At 38.2% G+C, this 21323-nt stretch overlaps 1 protein-coding gene across 1 annotated transcript in view; it reads left to right on the forward strand.

The window, feature by feature from the left end:
• The window catches only part of LOC145675677 (GEL complex subunit OPTI), a 57309-nt gene that overhangs the window by 10223 nt on the left and 25763 nt on the right, over positions 1-21323 (forward strand). The window contains exons 2-3 of the mRNA XM_081746266.1: positions 5851-5954; positions 12262-12391. Of these exons, the coding sequence (XP_081602392.1) occupies positions 5851-5954; positions 12262-12391 (234 nt within the window). The remainder of the gene's footprint in view (positions 1-5850; positions 5955-12261; positions 12392-21323) is intronic.

Here is a 21323-nt window from a genome sequence, read left to right on the forward strand (position 1 = left end):
ACAAAAAAAATTTGCATCCTATGTCTCGACGCAGAGAGGCGTGAAAGCATATGTAAAATGCTCTACAATGCCTTCAGTCCTGATAAAACGAAGCAAAAAGTTTTATTGGTACTTTTTAAAATAGAATAATGAAGATTTTATCCTATCACCTAAAAATAGGTGATATAATTTAAAAGGTTAAGCGTTAAGGAAAAAGTACAGCAACGCTTATCAATGTGACACTTTTTTTCCACAGAAGTTACTGATATTTGGCAGGGGCATATTTTTAAGAAAATTGTAACTAGCTTACGGCACGAAATACATCAATTTTGCCTAAAGTTATAAAAACTGTATTGCCAACGAAGAGAAGAAAACTGTATTGCCCTGTTACCCGTTCAAAACGGGATTTTCCCTAATCATCCTCTGCATGACACTTGTTTTCATACTATGGTGTACATACATACTGTACATTTGAGTCTCATTGTATTATGATTATCATCTTCCATAATCGAAATAACAGAACAGAAATGTGACTTTACTTATTTTCATTTTAAATTATTTCGGAATTTGATTTAAATCAACGATTTTTATTTAAAAAAATCAAGTGATTTAAATCAGACTGATTTAAATCAATCCACCCTGGTACCAAATTTCATTAAAATCTGAGATTATAAGGTTAAGTCACTGTGTTGAATTGTTATGGATAAAAGTTATGTGTGATGCTTGGAACACATTTGTTGTATTGTGGCTTTTACATCTTTACCAGATGATCGTGTTGAGAGGATTTGTTTCGTCGCCTATCGGGAAACGAAAAAAATGAAATGAAATCTTTGAGTTTTACGTCCCACGGTTATGCCGGTTAGGCTAAAGGAGACGGTGATGATGAGTAATGAATGAAATGGTGGAATGAAGAAAGTGGGAGGAAACGGGAGAACCCCGAGAAAACCCACGCACGTGGTGTTTGTCCACCACAAAGTTCACTTGGCGGGGGCTGGGATCGATACCGGGAAACGAGAGAGCTTAAACAAGCAAAGGGAGGTGAATAGCGCGGAAAGTAAAGGCGTCGAAGTAGGCCCCATTACGTAGAAAATTCTCTCTTGTTTCAGAGAAATAAATTTTGGGTCTAATTCGTTAATTGGTAGTCGTGACGTATTGTTACAAATATAATTTGGTGCCGTTTGTGTGTTACGTTGTCATTTTTAAATTATTAAGCATAGGTAAATATTTATTATAGTAATAATGTTATTTAAGTTGTATTGTGGGTTAGGAGGGCCAGTTCGTTCAATGTCTAAAATACTTGCTTTATAATAATCTTGGGCATTAGTGCTGTATCGCCACACAACACGAAAATCGAAAAAAAAAAAAAAAAAAGAACGTACAGTGGACGTACGGGATAAAAGCTACAGAATAAAACACGAACCAACTTGTGCCACTAAAAAAAGCACAAATGCTATCTAACCGAATCAAGGCATGAACGCAGCAGGGTCAGCCGAGCGGCAGCGAGGGGGTGCGTTCGTAAGAAGCAGGCGCGTCGGTGACGGTGGATATGTAATAAGTATGGAGTACCTCGGTTGGACGTGTGAAGTCGTTAGTGGTCTGTATCATACAGGGGAGACCTGATCGCTTCAGGAAAATGACGTATGCCCTGGAAAAGGAGGTATCGCCTTACAGAAACTTGATTTGCAAAATATAGCAGGTGAGTTTTCTGATGTTACATATCGGACGTGAGAGGAAAGTGAACTCATTAAGAAAACTGTTGCCCTTGATATCTTTTTTGACGAACTTGGGAAATGCAGGAAGCATCAATACACACACACTCACACACACACACCAACATATGAAGAAATTATAACAACAAAACATTGCGTAAGTGAAGGGATATGTGGAGGTTGAAAAGCTATGTTTAGTGTTTCACTGTGATTTTGCTAAAAACTGATCTGTATGATTCTACCACAAGAAATACAAAAGTATCACTGGAGTAATGACCAAGTTTCAGTTTTTTCAGAAGTTGTATATTTTTAAAATAAGAACACAGGTATGTCAGTTATACGGGATGACAGGGGACATGACTCAACACATGCATTGTTGACAATACGTAAAATTCTTCAACAATTGCAATCACAACAGAAAATATCCTGTCTAATGGTACTCCTACCCACTTCAAATTTCGTTACCTATTGTTTGAGTTAACGAAATCGTTTGTGCCAGTAGAGTGGGTATACAGTGTTACTGGTCATGGGGAAAGGCCTTGCGATGGTGTAGGGAACTTTGCTGAAGTACCCCGCTATAAAACAATCTTCCCAGCCCAAGTGCAGGTACAATTTACAATGCTGAGGATTTTACAAGATTGATGAAGTTATACACAGAAAATAGAATGGTCCAACCAAACTACTCCTGTGAAAAAAATTCAGAAGTTTCATGTCTGGAGTCGTATTTATGGGTAAAATTATATTACACGAACATCAAAGAGCAAGAAATAAGAAATTTAATTTGTCCAGACCCAGCAGGAGAATATTCAGCTTCAAAATCTACAAAGAGGGATATGATCTATTTGTATGACTGACTGGTGACTTGCAGAGGTTATAGATATCAGTTGCGAGTTTAGTAAAATCGTTATAAACTTTGTGCTATCACATGGACCGACTGTTGGATATGGATTTCCATCTGCAAGCCAGAAGCACCACCACCAGTGCTTACTGCTAGTTCGCGATGCTTTAAAGATTGTGAATGCCTCAGTTCCTGTAGGTTCAAACAGGAAGGCATCACTCAATGTGAAAAGAAGATTCTGATGAAGTTGGATACATTTTTACTTTATTAAATTGCTGATTTCAGTTCTTAGTAGGATGCACAAAAGTGGTATGCTTTGGAACCTGTAATGTTTTGAATTTGCATATTTGGTCCCTGGTTCGATCCCAGCTCGCGTCGTGTGGACTTTGTGGTGAACAAACACCGTGCTCGTGGGTTTTCTCGGGGTTCTCCCGTTTCCTCCCACTTTCTTCATTCCACCGTTTCATTCATTTCTCATAATCACTGTCTCCTTTAGCCTCACCGGCATACTCCTGGGACGTAAAACTAAAGATTTCATTTCATTTCATTTTTGCACATTTGGAAGCTTTAATATATTTGAAAGCTGTATCTGTTATTTATCGTTACGCAGAATTGAAGTGCAATGTCAAGTAAGACTAGATTTTGATTTCGTGAGACCAATGTGTGAGAATGTGGTAACAGAAATAGGTTTAATGTGTGGAAAACTTCTGAGTTGTTTATAAATTCTCTTATAAACTCAAAGAAAGAAGTTCTCCTTTGTAGTACTACGTAGTACAGATCAACAAGGAAAGGAGGAAAAAAAAGTTGTTCAAACAAATATTATTTTTGATTTTTCAAAAGAAAATTTCAGAAGCCTACAGCACAAGAACTGGGACGCACATTTTCAAACGGAGGATATCATTCGAGTCAGTAAATTGTAATCTTTTAAGGTAAGCAACAAAACAATTTGAACTGCTCCAGAGATGGAGCGTTTTCATATTTTGCAGAAATTCGCACCTGAGAAATGGCGTTCCAAGCGCCATCTTTGTCGGCCTGTATGTTTGGCTAGGCTTTTTATTTTTTATTTTTTTTTTGACAAAACAAAAAAAAATTTCTTACATTATTCTTAATTTTAACGTCTCTTAAATTCAATAACATCTGACGCTGTCAAGGTAACTTTTTTTTTTGCCTGCCTGAATTTGTATGAAGTAAGCCTAAAGAGAATTGAAAAATCGTTGTGGAGAAACCATGTGTCCATAACCTTTTGACAGACATTCCTCGGTATACCACTTCCCTGTGACTGTCTTCTGTGTTTCTATGACAACTCGTTCAACAATTCCTCGCAACACTAGAAAATAACATCAGCATTCACTTCTTCACTGATGTGCACTTTCGAACAGCCACGGGGGTCTCCTCATCTTCTAACACCCACACTTTGTTTTGAGTCTTAATTGGGACGTCATACTAATAGAGAGACAAGTTTTCTCAACTGCAACAATACGGTTCACAGACGAAGATTTTCCATTTTAATTTTATTTCAACATTTCACAGCACCATGTGCCACCATCTGCCACGGCGTGCCATCTGCCTATCGGTCGATTCATGTAATGTAATACCCAAATGGTACAAAGCTTTCTAACTCGAAAATGATCGCGGAGAAAAACACGAACTGCTGGTGCATTAATGCCCAAGCATACTTCTATTTGATGGTATGTAACCCGTCCACCTGTCTCAAGCATTTTCCTTACTGCAGCAGTGTTTTCTCCAGTCACAGATGAAGATGGCCGACCTGACCTTGGAGTGTCGTCAAGGCTGAAATTTCCTTTTAGAAACTCTCTGTACCACCTAAATATCGTTGTACGATGAGGACAATCCTCCCCTTGCACAGGAGTCATTTCCTCCAAACACTGATCAACACTTAAATCACGTGCAAGATTGTAGCGCAGAATCGACCGGTATTCAGTTTTTGACCACGACGACACCTTCGCCTCTTTTCACTAACGTAGCTGAAAATCATCTGACACTAAGACAATGACTGTAGCTTCTACAGCGCAGGTTTGAACATGTCTAAACACGCGCTAATTTGCAAACTTCTCTGATGATCCGTTCTGTTGTATTGCAAAACTTTTCTAGTGCTCTTTGTACTAACAAAAAGCTCAAAAACTCAGGTGGGTTTTTTTCAGATGAATGCAACCCGAAAAAAAAAAACTTTTTTTTCTGGCCCACTTGGGCAAAGCCTGCTTGGCTATATATTTTCTGGATTCCTTTCTGGAAGTCCTCTTGTTCGACAGTTTTGAGTTCCTTCATCGCAGCCATTTGATTGTCTGAAATAGAGTCAAAATGTCTTGCTTTCAACGTGAAAGAGTGATTAATCACCAGCTATGATTTTCTTAAATCATTCTGGGTCATTTTCGGCCGGTTAGACTCACTTCTCAACATCCGGTGTTCTTCTTTTTTTTATCTGCTATTAGACTGTGGTGCACAAATCTTCCTCTTTTGTAGATCTTGTTCCACGATCTTCCGAACAGTATCCATACCAATGTTCAAGTCCTCCGCAATCATCCTGAGGGACTGATAACGATTTTCAGCCTCTTCTCCCGTACTTTTTCAACCTTTTCGTGAGTTCGAAAGGTTGCCGGACCTCCAGGTCTAAGATCGTCTGTGACCGCCTCCCGACGTTCACGAAAACAACGATGCCACACAAAAATGTTCGGTCGAGGAAGAGCCTCATTGTTGTGACCTGTTTGAATCATGTCCACGGTCTCCGTGGTTGTTTTGCCAAGATTACACAAAACTTGATGGCTACTCTTTGTTCCACTTTACTATCCATGACGAACGGAGAAAACACAGTTCACTGAAATCATCATAACTCACGAAATTCGGAACATAAATTCGTGAATTCTTCACACAATGCACAACACATTCGGTACTAAAAGCTACATACAATAACTACTTGGTGGCTCCAGCGGTTATCTTACAGGGTTGACAGTCTTGAAATTTAGTAGAGACACTGTGTACATTCCTAGGTTATTTGAACACTACTCATGGCTTAATTTCATTGAATTTTTATCTTTAATATTTCATATTCGATTTTAGTAACTATTTTACTGCCTATTTTTTGAATTATAAGTGCCTATATGTTTGTTTTCCATGTTTTCAGTGCCTAAACATCTGGGTCTGTAGTAATATGCATTAAACTCCTATAACTAAGCTTAGCACTCTCTACAATATAAATCGTTGTTTCGTTGAGGTTTGTATAAATTTTATGTACTTTATATATTTACATAAAAGTTGTAAATTTTTATTATTATTTATTTATTTATGTATTATGTTTTATGGTTCTAGGAGGAATTCCTGGACGTGATCTATTGGGCCAGACAAGCATTAGGAATAATAATTGGTGTAATGTGGGGTCTGATACCCTTGAAAGGATTCGTTGGTTTATTATTGTAAGTAGAGAAAATTTATATACATTAATTTGCTTCGTCGTATATAACTGAAAAACATAAAGATGACAATTGTAAAAGCACTTTATTTTTATTATTTGCAGCGTATTGTTTTGTTTTAGAAACTAACGATAGTTCCGATGTGTTATGCAAGGTGCTATCGAGGGTTGCCAAATCTCCCGAGTGCCCGGGTTTAAGCGTCTATGGATTAACGAACTAAGGGCTTTAATTATCTATGCCATTAATACTTAAATTACATAGCACGTCCAGAAAGTAAGTTCCGTTTCAATTTATCTCCGCTGCAGCGCTGCGATCGCAGTTCCGCACATGCGCAGTATACGCTCTGTATCAAGGAGAAGAAACGTGCGCCATTTGGAGATCGCTGTCAGTCACGTACGCTTTGTTGTGCTTGTTTACAATGTCGGTGTTGATTGAAAATCCCGCCGCTTGTGAAATGAGAGAGGTGATTCGTCTTCTGAATGCGCTGAATGCCTGACCTCGCTCCTAGCGACTTTCATCTGTTCTTACATCTCAAGTCTTTCCTTGGCAGTCAACACTTCAACAATGACGACGAGCTGAAAGAAACTGTTTCCAACTGGTTGAAGACATAGGCGGCAAACTTCTATGAAGAAGGTATACAAAACCTTGTGCCACGCTATGACAAATGCCTGCAGAATTTCGGCAGTTATAGAATTTTGTGCAATAAATAATTTTTCTGTATCTGTACACAATTTTATTACCAAAGGGAACTTACTTTTTGGACGTGCCTCGTATCTATAATTAATTATCTATGCCATTAACTCATAATATATCATACGTATATTGTACTTAGGTGTTAATAATTACAAGAACTGTATTTTTATCGTAACAAAAGGTTAGGTTTAAATTTATTTTTATTGTTGAGCCTGCATTATCGCATGTCATTCATTGTTGTGCCTGTTTTCGGTTAATAATTTAACAAAGGCGAGAATGAGACCTAACATGAATATCGGTAGTGATTTAACTGTTCAATAATTTCTCTTATTTTTAAATCTGTAATATCAGCAATTGATAGCGAGGATAATAAGAAGAGTGTTTTTCAGGAAAGTAGTTGTACCGAACTTATTTTAAAATGCAATATGTTCTCGCTATACCAGTCCATGATATAATGGCAGTAGAACTTGGTGTTCAGATGAACCTTAAAATGACCTGTCGATTTGTCCACCAAACGGTTCTGGAAAATAGGCTCTTTTTTGATAGAGAGTGGCTACAAAAATATGAAAAAATGAAAATGAAATCTTTAAGTTTTACATCCCACGGTTATGCCGGTTAGGCTAAAGAAGACGGTGATGATGAGTAATGAATGAAATGGTGGAATGAAGAAAGTGGGAGGAAACTGGAGAACCCCGAGAAAAACCCACGCACACGGTGTTTGTCCACCACAAAGTTCACTTGGCGGTCCGAAAATATGAATTACAAAGTGGGCGTCTACTAATGTTTTGTGTTAATTTTCATTTTCATTTAGTTTGGTACAGTATTCATTTGGTTACTAGTAATTGTATTGCTAGTATGGTGGGCCGCGGTGGCTCAGTGGTAGAGCGTTCACCTCTGGTGCTTGGGGTCCCGGGTTCGATCCCAGCCCCCGCCAAGTGAACTTTGTGGTGGACAAACACCGTGTGCGTGGGTTTCCTCGGGGTTCTCCCGTTTCCTCCCACTTTCTTCATTCCACCATTTCATTCATTTCTCATAATCACCGTCTCCTTTAGCCTAACCGGCATAAACGTGGGACGTAAAGCTCAAAAATTTCATTTCATTTTTTGTATTGCTAGTAGTTAGTAACAGTGGTTATAAATGTTAAAAGTAACGGTAGTAATAACGTAAGAAGAAGAAGAAAGAAAGAAAGAAAAGAGAAATCGCCAGCCAATTTCAAATTTGTTTTTTCAATTTACACAAATGTCATTGCTCTTCAGGCTTGCTTTCAATTTCTGTCTAGCAGCCGTAGTGCTACCTGCTTTATTGATCATGGCCCGACATGAACTTCCCGGCAAATTGTAAGTACACAATTTGCTGTATTAACCTAGGATTGTGATTTAGCTGAGCAGGTAGTTAAAGTAAGAGGTAGCGGATTCCCGTGCAGAAAACCAGAAATAAGGCTATGGTATAAATAGTGTTACGAGATTTAGTATTATTATTATTGCATCAAGAATTTGTGACATTGGGTTGAGTGTAGATATTCAACCAGCAGATCTGGTCAAATGAACATGAAGAAAAGCTGAATACGACCAGCTGGAGAGCATGATTTCAGTGTCTGGAGCTCAGTTCCAGTGAAAGATAAGCGAGGCCACGGTGACTCAGTTCGTGGTCGTCTGTTCGCACGTAGTGAGCTTTGTGGAGACAAACACCGTGTGTGGGGTTTACTTGGGGTTTTCCCGTTTTCTTCCATGTTCTTCATTTCACCATTTGATTCATTATGGTAATAAATGTCTCCCTTAAACTTGGAGCATTAAAAAATAATAATAATTAAGGGAAGTATACGTGACATAACTAAAAAGTATTTGATGGAACTGAGACCTTACGTTAATCCCAATAGCGTGAAAGTTCCCGCCATATCCACAGCCTAAAGGTAATTCAGTTCAGAATTTACAGGGTGGCCAAAAGTCTTAGGACAGTCGGATAATAATAATAATAATAATAATAATAATAATAATAATAATAATAATTATTATTATTATTATTATTATTATTATTATTATTATTATTATTATTATTATTATTATTATTATATTTAAAAAAACGCGACAGATAGTAATAAATGTCACTATAGATTTTACAGGCGAAACGGAAAATATCGCAGACCATACTGCCATCAACTATCTTGTATTCAACTTCAAATTTCAAATGGGAATGGGATTGTGTGACACATCTAGCACCAAAATTTGCTTTATATATATATATCTTACAGTTTTCGAGACTAAGTTTTTTCCGTTAATTTTCGTTTCAGGTTCACTAATTGAAAATGGTTCTCACGAAAGCTAACGCATCGATATTGTTTTGATGTTGAGTAAACGTTTTGCGAGAGTCATCGCCATTTTGAAAGCAATCTATCTCATCGAACACAGTTGCTATCCTCCTATCAAAATTCCAGGGGTACAGAGCTGTTGAAGACAGGGCCCAGACGTGTAGACCTAACACGGCTATAGACGAAGCAACAACATAGCAATGTTAACGTCCGTTCAGAAAAGAGTCATCATATTTAGTCAGATGCAGCAGTAATTGCAACTTGTACGGGTACTTGTTCGTTTTTAAGATTCTGTTTATGGAGATAAGACTCACGCCAATTTCAGTGGACACACAGCATGTGCTCTTTTGAGGGTTTTTGTGAAATGCCAACAGTGCTGTTGTTGCATCGCCTGTAGCCGTTTCAAGTCTGTCTAGAAAAATAACGAAAAAAAAATAGAAGTTTTTAAAAGCTGTTAGAGCTAGAGAGAGAAAAAAGAAACATTTGAATTCCTGAACAAATTCCAGTGTTAGGTTATGTGTCACACAACCCCTTCACATTTGAAATGTTGAAGTTGAATGCAAGATGGCAGCCGGAAACGCGATATGGTCTGTGACATTTTCCTCCTTGCTTGTGACGTGTAGTGACATTTTATTCTTATCTGTTGCGTATTGTTTTATTTTATTCCAGTGTCCTATAACTTTTGTCCCATCATATACAGGGTTGGCTGGTTTAAACCAAAGTGGTTTAAGCTAGCTTTTTTTTTCTCAAAAAAACCAAGTGGTTTAAACCAAAAAACGAAAAATGTTCGTAAACGTGTAAGTGTTTGTAAAATCTTGATGAGCACACATTTGTGGGTTATCACGTTTCACTCCCGTATATTCGTATTATATTTCGACCTATATTCCCCATTCATTACTCAAAAAGATTATACTATAAAAGCAACTTTTTTTTTTAATAAGTTTATGAATGTTTGTTTTGTGATTCTTTTATAGTTTATTATTATTGTTATGTAATTGCAATCAAAAAAAATTCCAAATGTAAAATTTCTTGGGTAGAGCAATGAAATGTACACGGGATTTGGACTTTCCCTTCACCTTTTTATTATAAAAGTCTTTATGTACACAAATTATAATTAGTAATTCCTCTAATATTTAGGTAAGATTAGATAGGAGCCCGGTGACCAAGCGTCGTTGGCTTTGAGGTGAGGTACTCTCGGTGACCAAGCGTCGTGAGAGGGGTGTGGATTAGGTATATCTCTCTCGGTGACCGTGCGTCGTGAGAAAGAGGAAAGGAACCCGGTGACCAAGCGTCGTGGGTATAAGGATGGGTACCTCTCGGTGACCAAGCGTCGTGAGAGGGGTTTTAGGTGTTTAGATCAATCCGGGAAGATTGATGTTGGTCGAGGTGTGCAGGTCCTTTTTATCCTGTCTTGTCGGCTTCCTTCGTTGATTCTCGTCCATCCGACTGTTGGCGATGGTGATCGACTCCTCTTCGGGACCGTCGTCTGTTTGTTTGTGTTTATAATCAACACGTGTAGTACGCATGGCTATGCATGGTACGGCGACGTGGGGATCCTTACAATATTGTTTCGTTTCAATAATGTTTACTATTGATAAAATACATCGAAATGCCGTACTTTTGTGTGTGTAGGAGGGAAGAGTCATACAGACCCCACGAGAGACATTTAGTGGAATGAGAAATATCTTTGGTATCTATTTATGTATAAATGTGTCTGAGCCAAAGTGGACTCAAATAATTCGTATCTTTATTCACTTTTCTTATTGATATGCAAATTAAGTCGTCGTATTATTTTAACTTGGGCTAATAGAAGTCGTTGTTAACTAACTTGGACTAAATTAGTTCTTCTGTACTCAGTAGTACTTCGAAATTGTCCATGTAATTTTGTATAATGGTTTCACTTCTGCAACTGTTTATCTTTTTGTTCTTCTGAAATGACTCTTGACAATTATATTAACAAGTAGGTCTACATAAAGATCAGTACAACGTATTTTTATCAGTAGTCGTTCGTGAGTGAGTCGGCAGACATATCGCATTTGTGGCCAATTAGTCCTGGTTCCGAGTTCAAATGGAGGACAGTTTCTCTCGGATGTAAGTCGAGAAGCGGTTTGGGTTCCGCTTTAAGTTTATGTGATCCCTTCCAGTATAACCCGGTTGTTGCATAATAACACCAAGGCGAAACAAATTTATTTCTGTCCATATATGATAAGAATACATAGAGCAAATTACTGTTATTAAAAAAAAAAAAAAAAAAAAAAAAAAAAAAAAAAAAACTTTTGTGTGGCTTTTTCAATAAAAACCATAGTTTTTGCCAACCCTGATCCTATACTTTGTTCGAATCTTAGAATATGGTTATTTTGATGAGTGTAAGATATAATCTGGTCTAAGTTGCTTCTCTGTACAGGTTAACAAATACACATAAGTATGCTTTGCTTTATATTGCTGTTTCGACTTTGATTTGAGGTTAACGTTCCTTTCCAGCACCAACTCAACAGCGGGTGCAGCGGACATTCCAGTTGCACCAACCCAATACTAAAGAAACACAATGGTTTAAAGTTTGTATACTATGAGAACTCGTCCTGGAAGCGTCAAAATGTCTATATTTACAAGTGATTCATTAGTATACGTAGTATTACCTGTAATGAAAACCCATCCAATGATTAACGGTTTCTTGAATGAACTCTTTACAGGAGAAACAAGATGAAAATAAGTATCAACAATTTCTTATCGAAAATGAATTGAAACTTTGACGCGTCTGTTGTTTGAAGCTGAGTCATTGTTAATACACACAGTGAAAAAGCACGCATCGCCAGCGTGCAGGATCGTAATAATCTTGTATAATTTTCCTTCTCACCATATTTTTTCAGACCCCTTTTCACATGATTGTTATTCTTTCTATGTTCAGTGTTGGTGTAAAATTTCATCTTACTATTTCTAAGTTTAATTCTTACTCGCTTCTCTCTGAACCGACCTTACTTCTTTTTATCTTGAAAGGTAGCAGCCACTTATATTTGGTGAAAACTTTGGATAAGATCGCTCTCTCTCCTTCACAACTGTAAGTATTACATCTTCCATTCGCGTTCTTGCATATAATAGCAAAATACTAGACACTTTTGTGAAATTGAAACACTGTAGATTACATGTTATCAGAACCTGGCTATCTATGCAACAGCAAATATGACTTTGTCTAAAAATCCTCCAAGTCTTATACTTTTAAGGGTGTATTTGAATAGTGGATGCAATAATGAATAATTTTGTGTAAAGATACACACTGATAAAACTGTCTTTTAATACTTCTTATTTTGTTTATAGGTTTGTCCTAGTCAACGCAGGATTAATATATGTATACTTTACAAGTTTTCAAAGTATTGATGAAGAGGAGTATGGCGGTGCATGGGAATTGACTAAAGAAGGTTTTATGACATCATTTGCAGGGTTTTTGGTGAGTTTATTTCATTATATTCTTATGTTTGTGAATAGTGTCAATGTGTAAAATGTTTCAGAGCTGATTGTACAGGGAGTCCATAAAGTTTGAGTACATGGGGGGGAAAAAGCACACTGTTCTGAATTTAATGTTAATGAATAATATTTTCAATATGATTTCCGTGCTGTTCAATGCATAATTTCATGCACTTTGCAAGATTAAGGTGAACTCGATGGAATAGGTTTGAATTGTCGTCGATTTCAGAACACTGACTGGTAATGAGTTCTGTCAGGTGGTTTAAATTCCTAATTTTCATCGAGTAAACTTTCAGAATACCCCAGCAAAAGAAATCAAGGAGAGAAAGGTCTGACGAACGAGGGGACCACTCCACACGACCTCTTCTCCCAATCCAGTGAGGAAAATTGTCATTCAACCAATCTCTGTAACAGCTGCAGCAAAATGGGCAGGTTCCCCGTCCTGCTGAAACCACTCTGGAAGTCTCTCACCCAAACGCTCAATTTGAGGCATCATTTTGTCTCTCAGTATGTTCAGATAAGTCTCACTCATTACATGTTCATCAAAGAAGAAAGGCCCATGAGCCTTCCATAAACAACATCGCACTATCACTATTTAGTAGTACTGTTGTTTGGATGGACTCATCCAATATGGATTGCCTTGAGACCAGTATCGAAGATTTTGTCTTTCACTTCACCAGACATAAAACACAGCTTCATCACTGAACAACACACAGTCTTTAGTAAAATTGATATTTTCATCCAACTTATCCGCAAACCATTCACACATCTGCATGCGTCTATCGGGGTTATCTTCATTTAAGTGATGTAATATCTATAACTTGTACGGATAAAACTTCTCCTCTGTCAGAATTTTGTGGATGGTTGACCTTGGAACACCCAACTCTGTGAATGTCCGATGAAGCAATTTCTTTAGGTTAGCATAAACCTTAGCCAAGACAGCCTATTTCGATTCGTCGGATGTTTTTGGTCGTCCGGAACGAGTTTGTTCAACACACTGCCTGTTTCTTTAGACTTGGTGATTAATTTCCCGACGGCAGTAAAACAAATAGGTTGACAATGAGGGTGTCGAAGGTTAAATTCTTCCACAATTTTGCGATACGACCATCCTTTTCGTCCAGTTAAAGAATACCAACTCGACTCATTTTTCTTTAGACAGAGCCATCGTTCTATGTGTAAAAACAAAAACAAATTATTAGAATATACCTAGACTTTATGGACACACTGTACCTGCCGAAATGTGTCAATAAGGATTTCTTCTTGTGAGGTCCTATTCTTGCTGTCCCATTAGGGTGATAAAAGAAAATATAGCGTATGACGTGAAACTTTACGCCAGTTCTCTCTCTCTCTCTCTCTCTCTCTCTCTCTCTCTCTCTCTCTCTCTCTCTCTCTCTCTCTCTCTCTCTCTCTCTCGCTCGCTCGCTCACTCGCTCACAGGTGCAGCATAAGTCGCAAACAGAACTTACTTTCTGCACTTTCTTTATGTGATGTATCCCAGAATTGAGTTTCTGTATAATTCGTCCTTACTCACCGTCGAGTTTTTGAAGGACATGACGTATTATTAACGTGGGCTTCGAACCATGAGTGATCTTGAATTCAATGCAACTATGGTACACTTTAATGCAAGCAGTAGATAATGTTTCAAAGAAAATTTTTACGCAAATACCAACGATTTTTCCGCCATCCCCAAAGAAAGTAAAAATATATCTGCAATAAGCTAAATTGATGCGGATCTTGCAGACCTCTGTCTATACATCTCATTTGAAGACCTTTTTCTGGAACAGAAGAAACCTTATGCCTATATTAATATGTACGCCCAGATTTTCTATCTTGAATGCCTTTCGAATTCGAACGGTTTTCTAAAGAACTGAAAATGTCCAACTTAAATGTTTCAGTATATACTGTAACCAGAAGTGCTTTCTCTATTCGTAATTTTTCTTTATTAATATCTTCGGAGAAAATAGAGGAGTTGGAATAGAGTTTCCAGGTACATTCAATATATTTACAGCAAGAAAACTTCCGGTTTTGGTTTATTTTCTGCTAGTTTGTAATAATAACATTGCAAGTAAATGTGATTTTACTTTCTTTCCTTCTGAAACTCTTATGCAAAGGATGAATCACAAGTTATGCCAGAAAACAGCAAAATGTTTTCAAATATTCTCGTTTTTACCCTGTTGATTTCAATGAGTTTCTCATAAATTACTTCTAGTTTTGACTCGAAGAAAAAGATAAATGGACAAAAGTATGTTTTTTAGGACACTCGAATTGACAGTGAAGCAATTAGCAAGTCGCGTGAAGGGAATGACTGATCATTGTAAACTGTTTGTAGTTATGATATTTTCTCAACTTCCATCACTTATTTAATCGTTTTAGATTAAAAATATAAATAATGTGTCACATTTGCGACTTATCATAATTTTCTGTACTGTAGCTTAAGTTGTCTCAGTTGTAAAATGTTCATCTCTGGTACAGTTCTGGTCACAACAAAAAGTGGGACTGCCTTCCAGAGACGAAATCCGAAAAAATGACCCTAGATCCTTACGAATTCCCTTTAGGTCTGGCTCTTTTTCCCTGCACTTTTGCCACAGTCAGTGGTGCAAATTGAACGGTAATATTGCCATATACATATGATAATTTCGTTGTAGACAAACAAAAGAGCTGAAATGCAGAAAAGTACAATAATTATAAGTCGTAAGTGTGGTACATTATCTATATTCAACGAACTTAAAAAGTTTGTTACTGAATTCTCATTCTGTGTGTCTGTCTGTCTGTTATTTGCGATTTTTTTCTATCTTGAGTCCTCCATTCGATACATCATCAAAAACTATCTGAGATAGTAAATGAATTTTTCGGGTCACTCTTACCGTTCCCGAGATATTGGCCAAAATATAGTCGGTTTCCGGGGATTTAAGGAGCCATATCTCTGGAACCAGAAGTCATAGAAAGAGGACATTGGTGTTGATCAATACCTAAGAGGATGGTGAACATTTTGGTACAAAATAGTAACCGGTAGCCACTGGACAACTGACCACAGTTCCCCGGATATTGGCCAGAAAAGTTCGAATTTCGGAAGATTTAAGGAGCCATGTCTCGGGAACCGTAATTTATAGAGAGATGATACTTTGCGAATTTTTGCGAGAAACTGAAGAAGATGCGGATTAAAAGATTTGTTTTTACATGTAGGAAAAATTTTGTTACCTTATGCCCAGCATAATGTAACATGGCCCGATGCTTTTGAGCACCTTGTATGTTGGTAGAAAATTTTAAAATTTATTTAGAATGTTAATAGAAACTTTTGTTTTATAGTAGAGCAAACCGTAGGTTGAGAATTTTGCGCAACTTTAGTAAAACAGATCATTTCAATAGAGGTTAGATGAAGATTACATGATTATTAATTATATTTTATATATTTTACGCATTTATCCATGAATATATTATTATTTTAGACAAATAAGTGTGTATTTCGGCTTTTTCAATGGTTTTCAGTTCATTTCTATTCATATTTCGGCATAGGGAATCTTCACAAGAAAGCTAAAAATTTTATTTCGTAAAATCTTCATCAAAATTCCAAATTAATAAAGTCAGCCATAATTTCTTCTTGGTGCATCTCTTTGTTTCGAAGTAAAATTATCTGATTGGCTAATCCACAATCACAGCTGCGGCTGAGATTTCGGTTCTCTTTGATCTTCACTCAGAAGCCTATCATCCTATGATTACGTCATCATTATCTTCCAATTGGGGATCATCTTCGCGTAACTCTTTGTCTTACGGCGTCAGCCATTTCAAGAGTCAGACGTGCAGTGTTTAGCGTCTGCGAAAAGGTGGAATAATTTGTAATCACGTGAAAATTGTGTCAAATTCTTCGTTTTGGCGAATATTGGAAGAGATAACTGCACGACGTTTGGTGTTTCAACAAATTGTTAATCCGGAAATAAGACAATTGTGAAGTAATTTCGCATAACATAACGGATACTAGCCTGTAGCTATCCAGTGGTATGGAATGAGCTCCTTAGCAAATTTTGCGTTCTCGGTCCACCAGAGAACCTAAGAGAAGAAAGAGGAGACGGTGGAAGAGAGAGAAAGAATATTGAGTAGTGGTGCAGACACGAGGAAGAAGAAGTCAAGCCACGCTCGATGGCTTTTCTGGAAAGGTGCTGAAGGAGTTTCCAAAAATTTTTTGAGACCACGTATCACGAGTTTCCCAGGATCCTCGGGTGGAAGTTATCAGGACTTTTTTGTTGTTTAACATATCCGTTTAATCTTGGTGTAAGAAGAGGATGTCAAGTAAGTAAGGAACAGTGAAAGTGAAACTCAGGTATTTGGCTTCAAAATTTTCCTTGTTCTGGCAAACTATCATGAGTGAATATATTTTCTGGTGTTCGTGTAATTCTCGTAATATGAAGCACTAAATTCGTAAAGTTTCCCTCAACGCCGCACGCATGTAGATTTAGGCAATGTGACATCGTGTTTTCATTCGATGGGGGGGGAAAGAAGCTAGAATCTCAGCACAGAGCGATTGTCGTAATCTCAAAGAAAATGTGTGTACCACACACACATTTTCCCCAGTGATGAAAGATGTTTTAGATTCCCCAAAATCTAGAAATTATTCATTTTCGGTAATTCTGCTCAAAATTCAACCTTTGTTCATTTTGGCATGTTTTCTTTGGTTTGACGTAGAATGATTATGAATGTTGAATATGTAAACAAGTGTCAGTATCACGGCTATTTGTCTAGTGCAAGGGTACATGCATCTTGCGTACCGATAATCGAAAACGTTCATCAATAGGTTAAACCTACGTACTATTTTAGAAAACTGATACCCATCAAGTTACAAAATGCAATGTTGATAATGTCTAGTAAATATTTTTCTTCTTTTAAGAAATTAATTCAGAACGACACTAATGCAAAACTAACCACTGCGTCTTCGGTAGAAATGTGGTAGCGAAAATAAAATATAAATGCGAGTTAAGTATGGTGCTTTAGGAAATGTATGTGTGATTTTTTTTTTTTTAATATAAATATATATACTTGTTTAGGTTAAGTTAGTTTAGTTAGATTAGGGCTTTAGGTTTAAGTTGTGTGAGTATATTGTATGCATGTCTTGCCTGTGCTAGATTGTCATGTGCGTCCGAGCTGAAAAGAGGTCGCGAAGAGCGTAAATCCTCTACGCCGGCCACGAAATCGATGCACAAAAGAATGTAAGCACCAAGGAATATATGTAAACGAAGGCAAATGAAGCTAACCACAATCTGTAGGCAGTGAATTTATTATTTTCAGTAGTATTTTGTATTTTCTATTGTACTCTTTTGTTTGTTTTGCGTGTCGATACCATGGAAATGCTCTAGAAGGCAAGAATATTCAATGAATATCAAAGAATATGAATATTTCGAGAATATAAACAAAAGTAAATAATGTTTTTGGCTTTGAAAGTATAGAAATCGATTTTATTAAATTTTATTCAGATGGGTATGTCAGTTCAATGTAAATATTTTCCTGTTAACGAATATTTTGTGCTACATTCATGAATATTTTGAAAGAAAATAAAACTTACTAGCCGTGAATGCATCTTTCTTTTTGAATACGAAATCTAACTAGCTTGTAATTTTAAGAAGTCGTAGAAACATGTAGTCGATGTTTTTGGTATGCATGCTAAGCATGATAGAAGCGAAGAGCAGTGTGCAGAATAAGTTTACTGGGGAAATGAGATAGCTGTGAAATTCAGGGAAGAGACTTTCCTTAGTGTGACCGAGTTGAAAACAACCGAATCTGTAGAAATTTCTCATTTCATCGATTGCGATCAAAATCTTAGTTTGGATTTTCTTTTTTTTAAATTTACAAAATTCTGTTTCAAAAGATTTTTTTTTTTTTTTAGATTCAGACAGGGCTTTCACAGACAACATCAAGATCTTCTTTGTGCTCAGTGCCAGCTCCACTTGTAGGTCGGTGTCCTGTGTCTGTAGTCGTGGTTCACAACCTATTTCCGGATGGGATGTGGATGACGAACTGCAGGCCTGGATATCGGACTGTGAGTTGAGATGGAAGAGAGTTTGGAAGCTTTATATTTCGGGCCAAATTTGAGTTCTATTTTCCGTAGATGATTGGCTTGGTGAGTGTATCAGTGACTGCTGATGACGAGCCCATACGGGCCCAGTAGGTTCGGTGTCACTAGTCGGTGATACATTCAACATAGCATGTAATCTCAAGGAAAGGGAACATCATACAAGAAAACACAACAAATTCATCATCATTATTATTATTATATTTTTTTATTTTTAAAGTAAAAATGGCGACCCCTAGCCAGGATTTCTGTTGTTTCAATCCTACGCGAGCGCTAAGGAAAACAAACAATCACAGCAGAGTATTTGTAATGGGGATAATTACGACAATCGCTACATTGAATGAGACATGGTCACTTCTGAATCTATATGTGCGTGATGTTGTGGGAAACAATCTTCAATGAAAGTGGAAATGTCTGTGGGTAGCAGATCAAGTAACGAATCTCGGCATCCGAGTGAATATATATGCTGTTCAGACGAAATTGCTGGGTTTAGTGTTTATTGTGACAGCTGTTTTAGATGGGTACATGCCCAATGTTATGGTTTATCCGAGGAACAAGTACAGGAGTTAGACAAAAGTAGTGAGCCGTGGCTATGTAAGCCCTGCCTGGCGAAACAGGCGACAGTGTTGCCACTGCCGAAATCTTCGGAAACTGAAAGTGATGAAGGCGAACGTGGAACGCGGGGTAGTCCGAACAATTCTGATAAGGAGGAAGGAAGTCGAGGAAACGTAGCTTCCGGTCCAAATGTGCAACTAACGGACTTCGCGGCCATGATGGAACGCTTCAGTCAAACTTTAACATTAACGCTGAATGAAAAGTTCGAAAAGGTCGATAGTAAATTTCAGGATGTTAACAGTAACTTTCAAGCGATGAGCAATCGGGTTGACAGTAAATTTCAGGACATTCATAATAACTTTCAGGCAGTGAATCAGAAATTGGACAATGTAAAATTTGAATTGTTACAAACGATAAATGAAAAAGTAGCCCATGTGAACGAAGACGTAGAGGCGGTTAGGTCGGAAGTTCGCGACTTATATACCTCTGTTGGGAATTATCAGAATAAAATAGACGCGCGGGTAGATGCCGTTGAGGAAGGTCTCCGGTTATCGGTTGAAGCGCAGAATCGACGATGTGACGACTTGACAAAGGAGTTCTCACATCTCGAACTCAGTACCCAAAGGTCGTGTCAGGCACTTGAAGCCAGGATTAAGACGTTAGAGGGAAAAACAAACCAAAGAAAAGATAAACGGTGTGGTCGTAAGCGAGCGCGAGACTTTGTTGTCGGTGATGGAATCGAGTCTGACGGGACCGAGTCAGACATCCAAGTGGATGTACCGGTCTCTTCAGTTGGGGAGACTCGTACTATTCCCACGGTGACTGTCTCTGTCTGTCAGCCGACCAACATACACGGCACAAATGTCCTTCCCTTTGAATTATCTTCACGTACATTGAATGTAAACCAGTCACATATGTCCGGTGTTGAGACAATAGGTAGTCAGGCGTTGTCCAGGAGGTCGAATCCATTGTTAGTTTCGCCTCAGGTGTCAGGATTTTCCAATCCTAGTTGTCGGTTGAACCATGTGGTGTCCTCTAGTAGTGTAGCAGACATGACTCCTTCGTGTGCTGGAGTTCAGGAGGGAATATGTGGTCACGCGGTGGTATCAATGCCAGACAATTTAATTTCTGGACAAAATTACCAACACTATTCCATTTTCGGTCAAAATCAATTGGGTGCAAAGAGCCCCGTGGTTGGCCACAATTCTCCCGTGAACCCCAGTAGAAGCGAGGAAGGCATTGGTAAGCGAACTCTAAATTTAAGACTCTCTGAATTAAATCACTTACCTACATTTTCTGGTGAATACGGTTTGGCTAGAACATTTCTAGAAAATTTGGAACAAACCTTTAAGGTAATTTCGGCATCCGAGCACGAACGGCTAACCTTGGTACCTTGTTGCTTAACAGCTGGGGCCAAGACATGGTTCCAGACTGTATGTCAAGACATAAATAGTTACGCGGATTTTGTGCGTCTGTTCCGAGAACACTATTTTTCAGCGAGAATGGAAAGGTTGCAAAAGAAGTTCATTCAGGGAATGAAATACGATCGAGCAAAGTACAGCCGATTAACGGACTTTGCGTGGAAAATAGTGGCAGAATATTATGCGGTGGCACAACACCCGGATGAAAGTGAACTGATAGAGATAGTCTTGGATTGCTTACCAGCTGGTGACGCCAAGTTGTTGAGAGCTGTTGAGCCAAAGAACATTCAACACCTTATGGTGAAAATAGCTGAAATAGAGGGACATCCAGAGCCTAGTGAACCGGTCACGGACAAGAAGTTTAGACGCTTTCAGGTACGTCAGGCGAAAGTCGTCAAAAAGACAGAAAAGTTAGGGAAACAAACCACCAAAGATACTTCGTCTCAGACGGAGGAAGACGAAAGCAAGAGGAAGGAAGGAAATTCCAATGGCAAAGGAGATGACCGATTTTCCGGAAACCGGGGTCGAAGAAGGAACTTCCAGTCTCGAAGACCATGGCCCAATCAAGGAAGACCGAATTGGGTAAGAGAGAGTAATGGAAATCGGAATGCTCCGTATGGGTACAACCAACGCTACTATCCAGCAGCGATGAGTTATGGGTATCCTCGGGGTACATCTCAGACATGCGCGCCAAACGCGATGACCTCAGCAGGAGCGCAAGCCTATCCGGGATACGCGCCGAATTTACTTCCTGGAGGGGGAGTGGCGCCTCCCACGTCCACTTCTTCCCCAGGAGTGAACATGGCGATGTCCACTGGATGGCCTCCGCAATACACGTCATTCGTACCGACGATGGCTCAGCCACCGGAAACGAACGGGAA

Source organism: Thermobia domestica, chromosome 18, assembly GCF_964235325.1.
Source record: "Thermobia domestica chromosome 18, izTheDome1.hap1.1, whole genome shotgun sequence".
In the NCBI taxonomy this organism is placed as follows: domain Eukaryota; kingdom Metazoa; phylum Arthropoda; class Insecta; order Zygentoma; family Lepismatidae; genus Thermobia; species Thermobia domestica.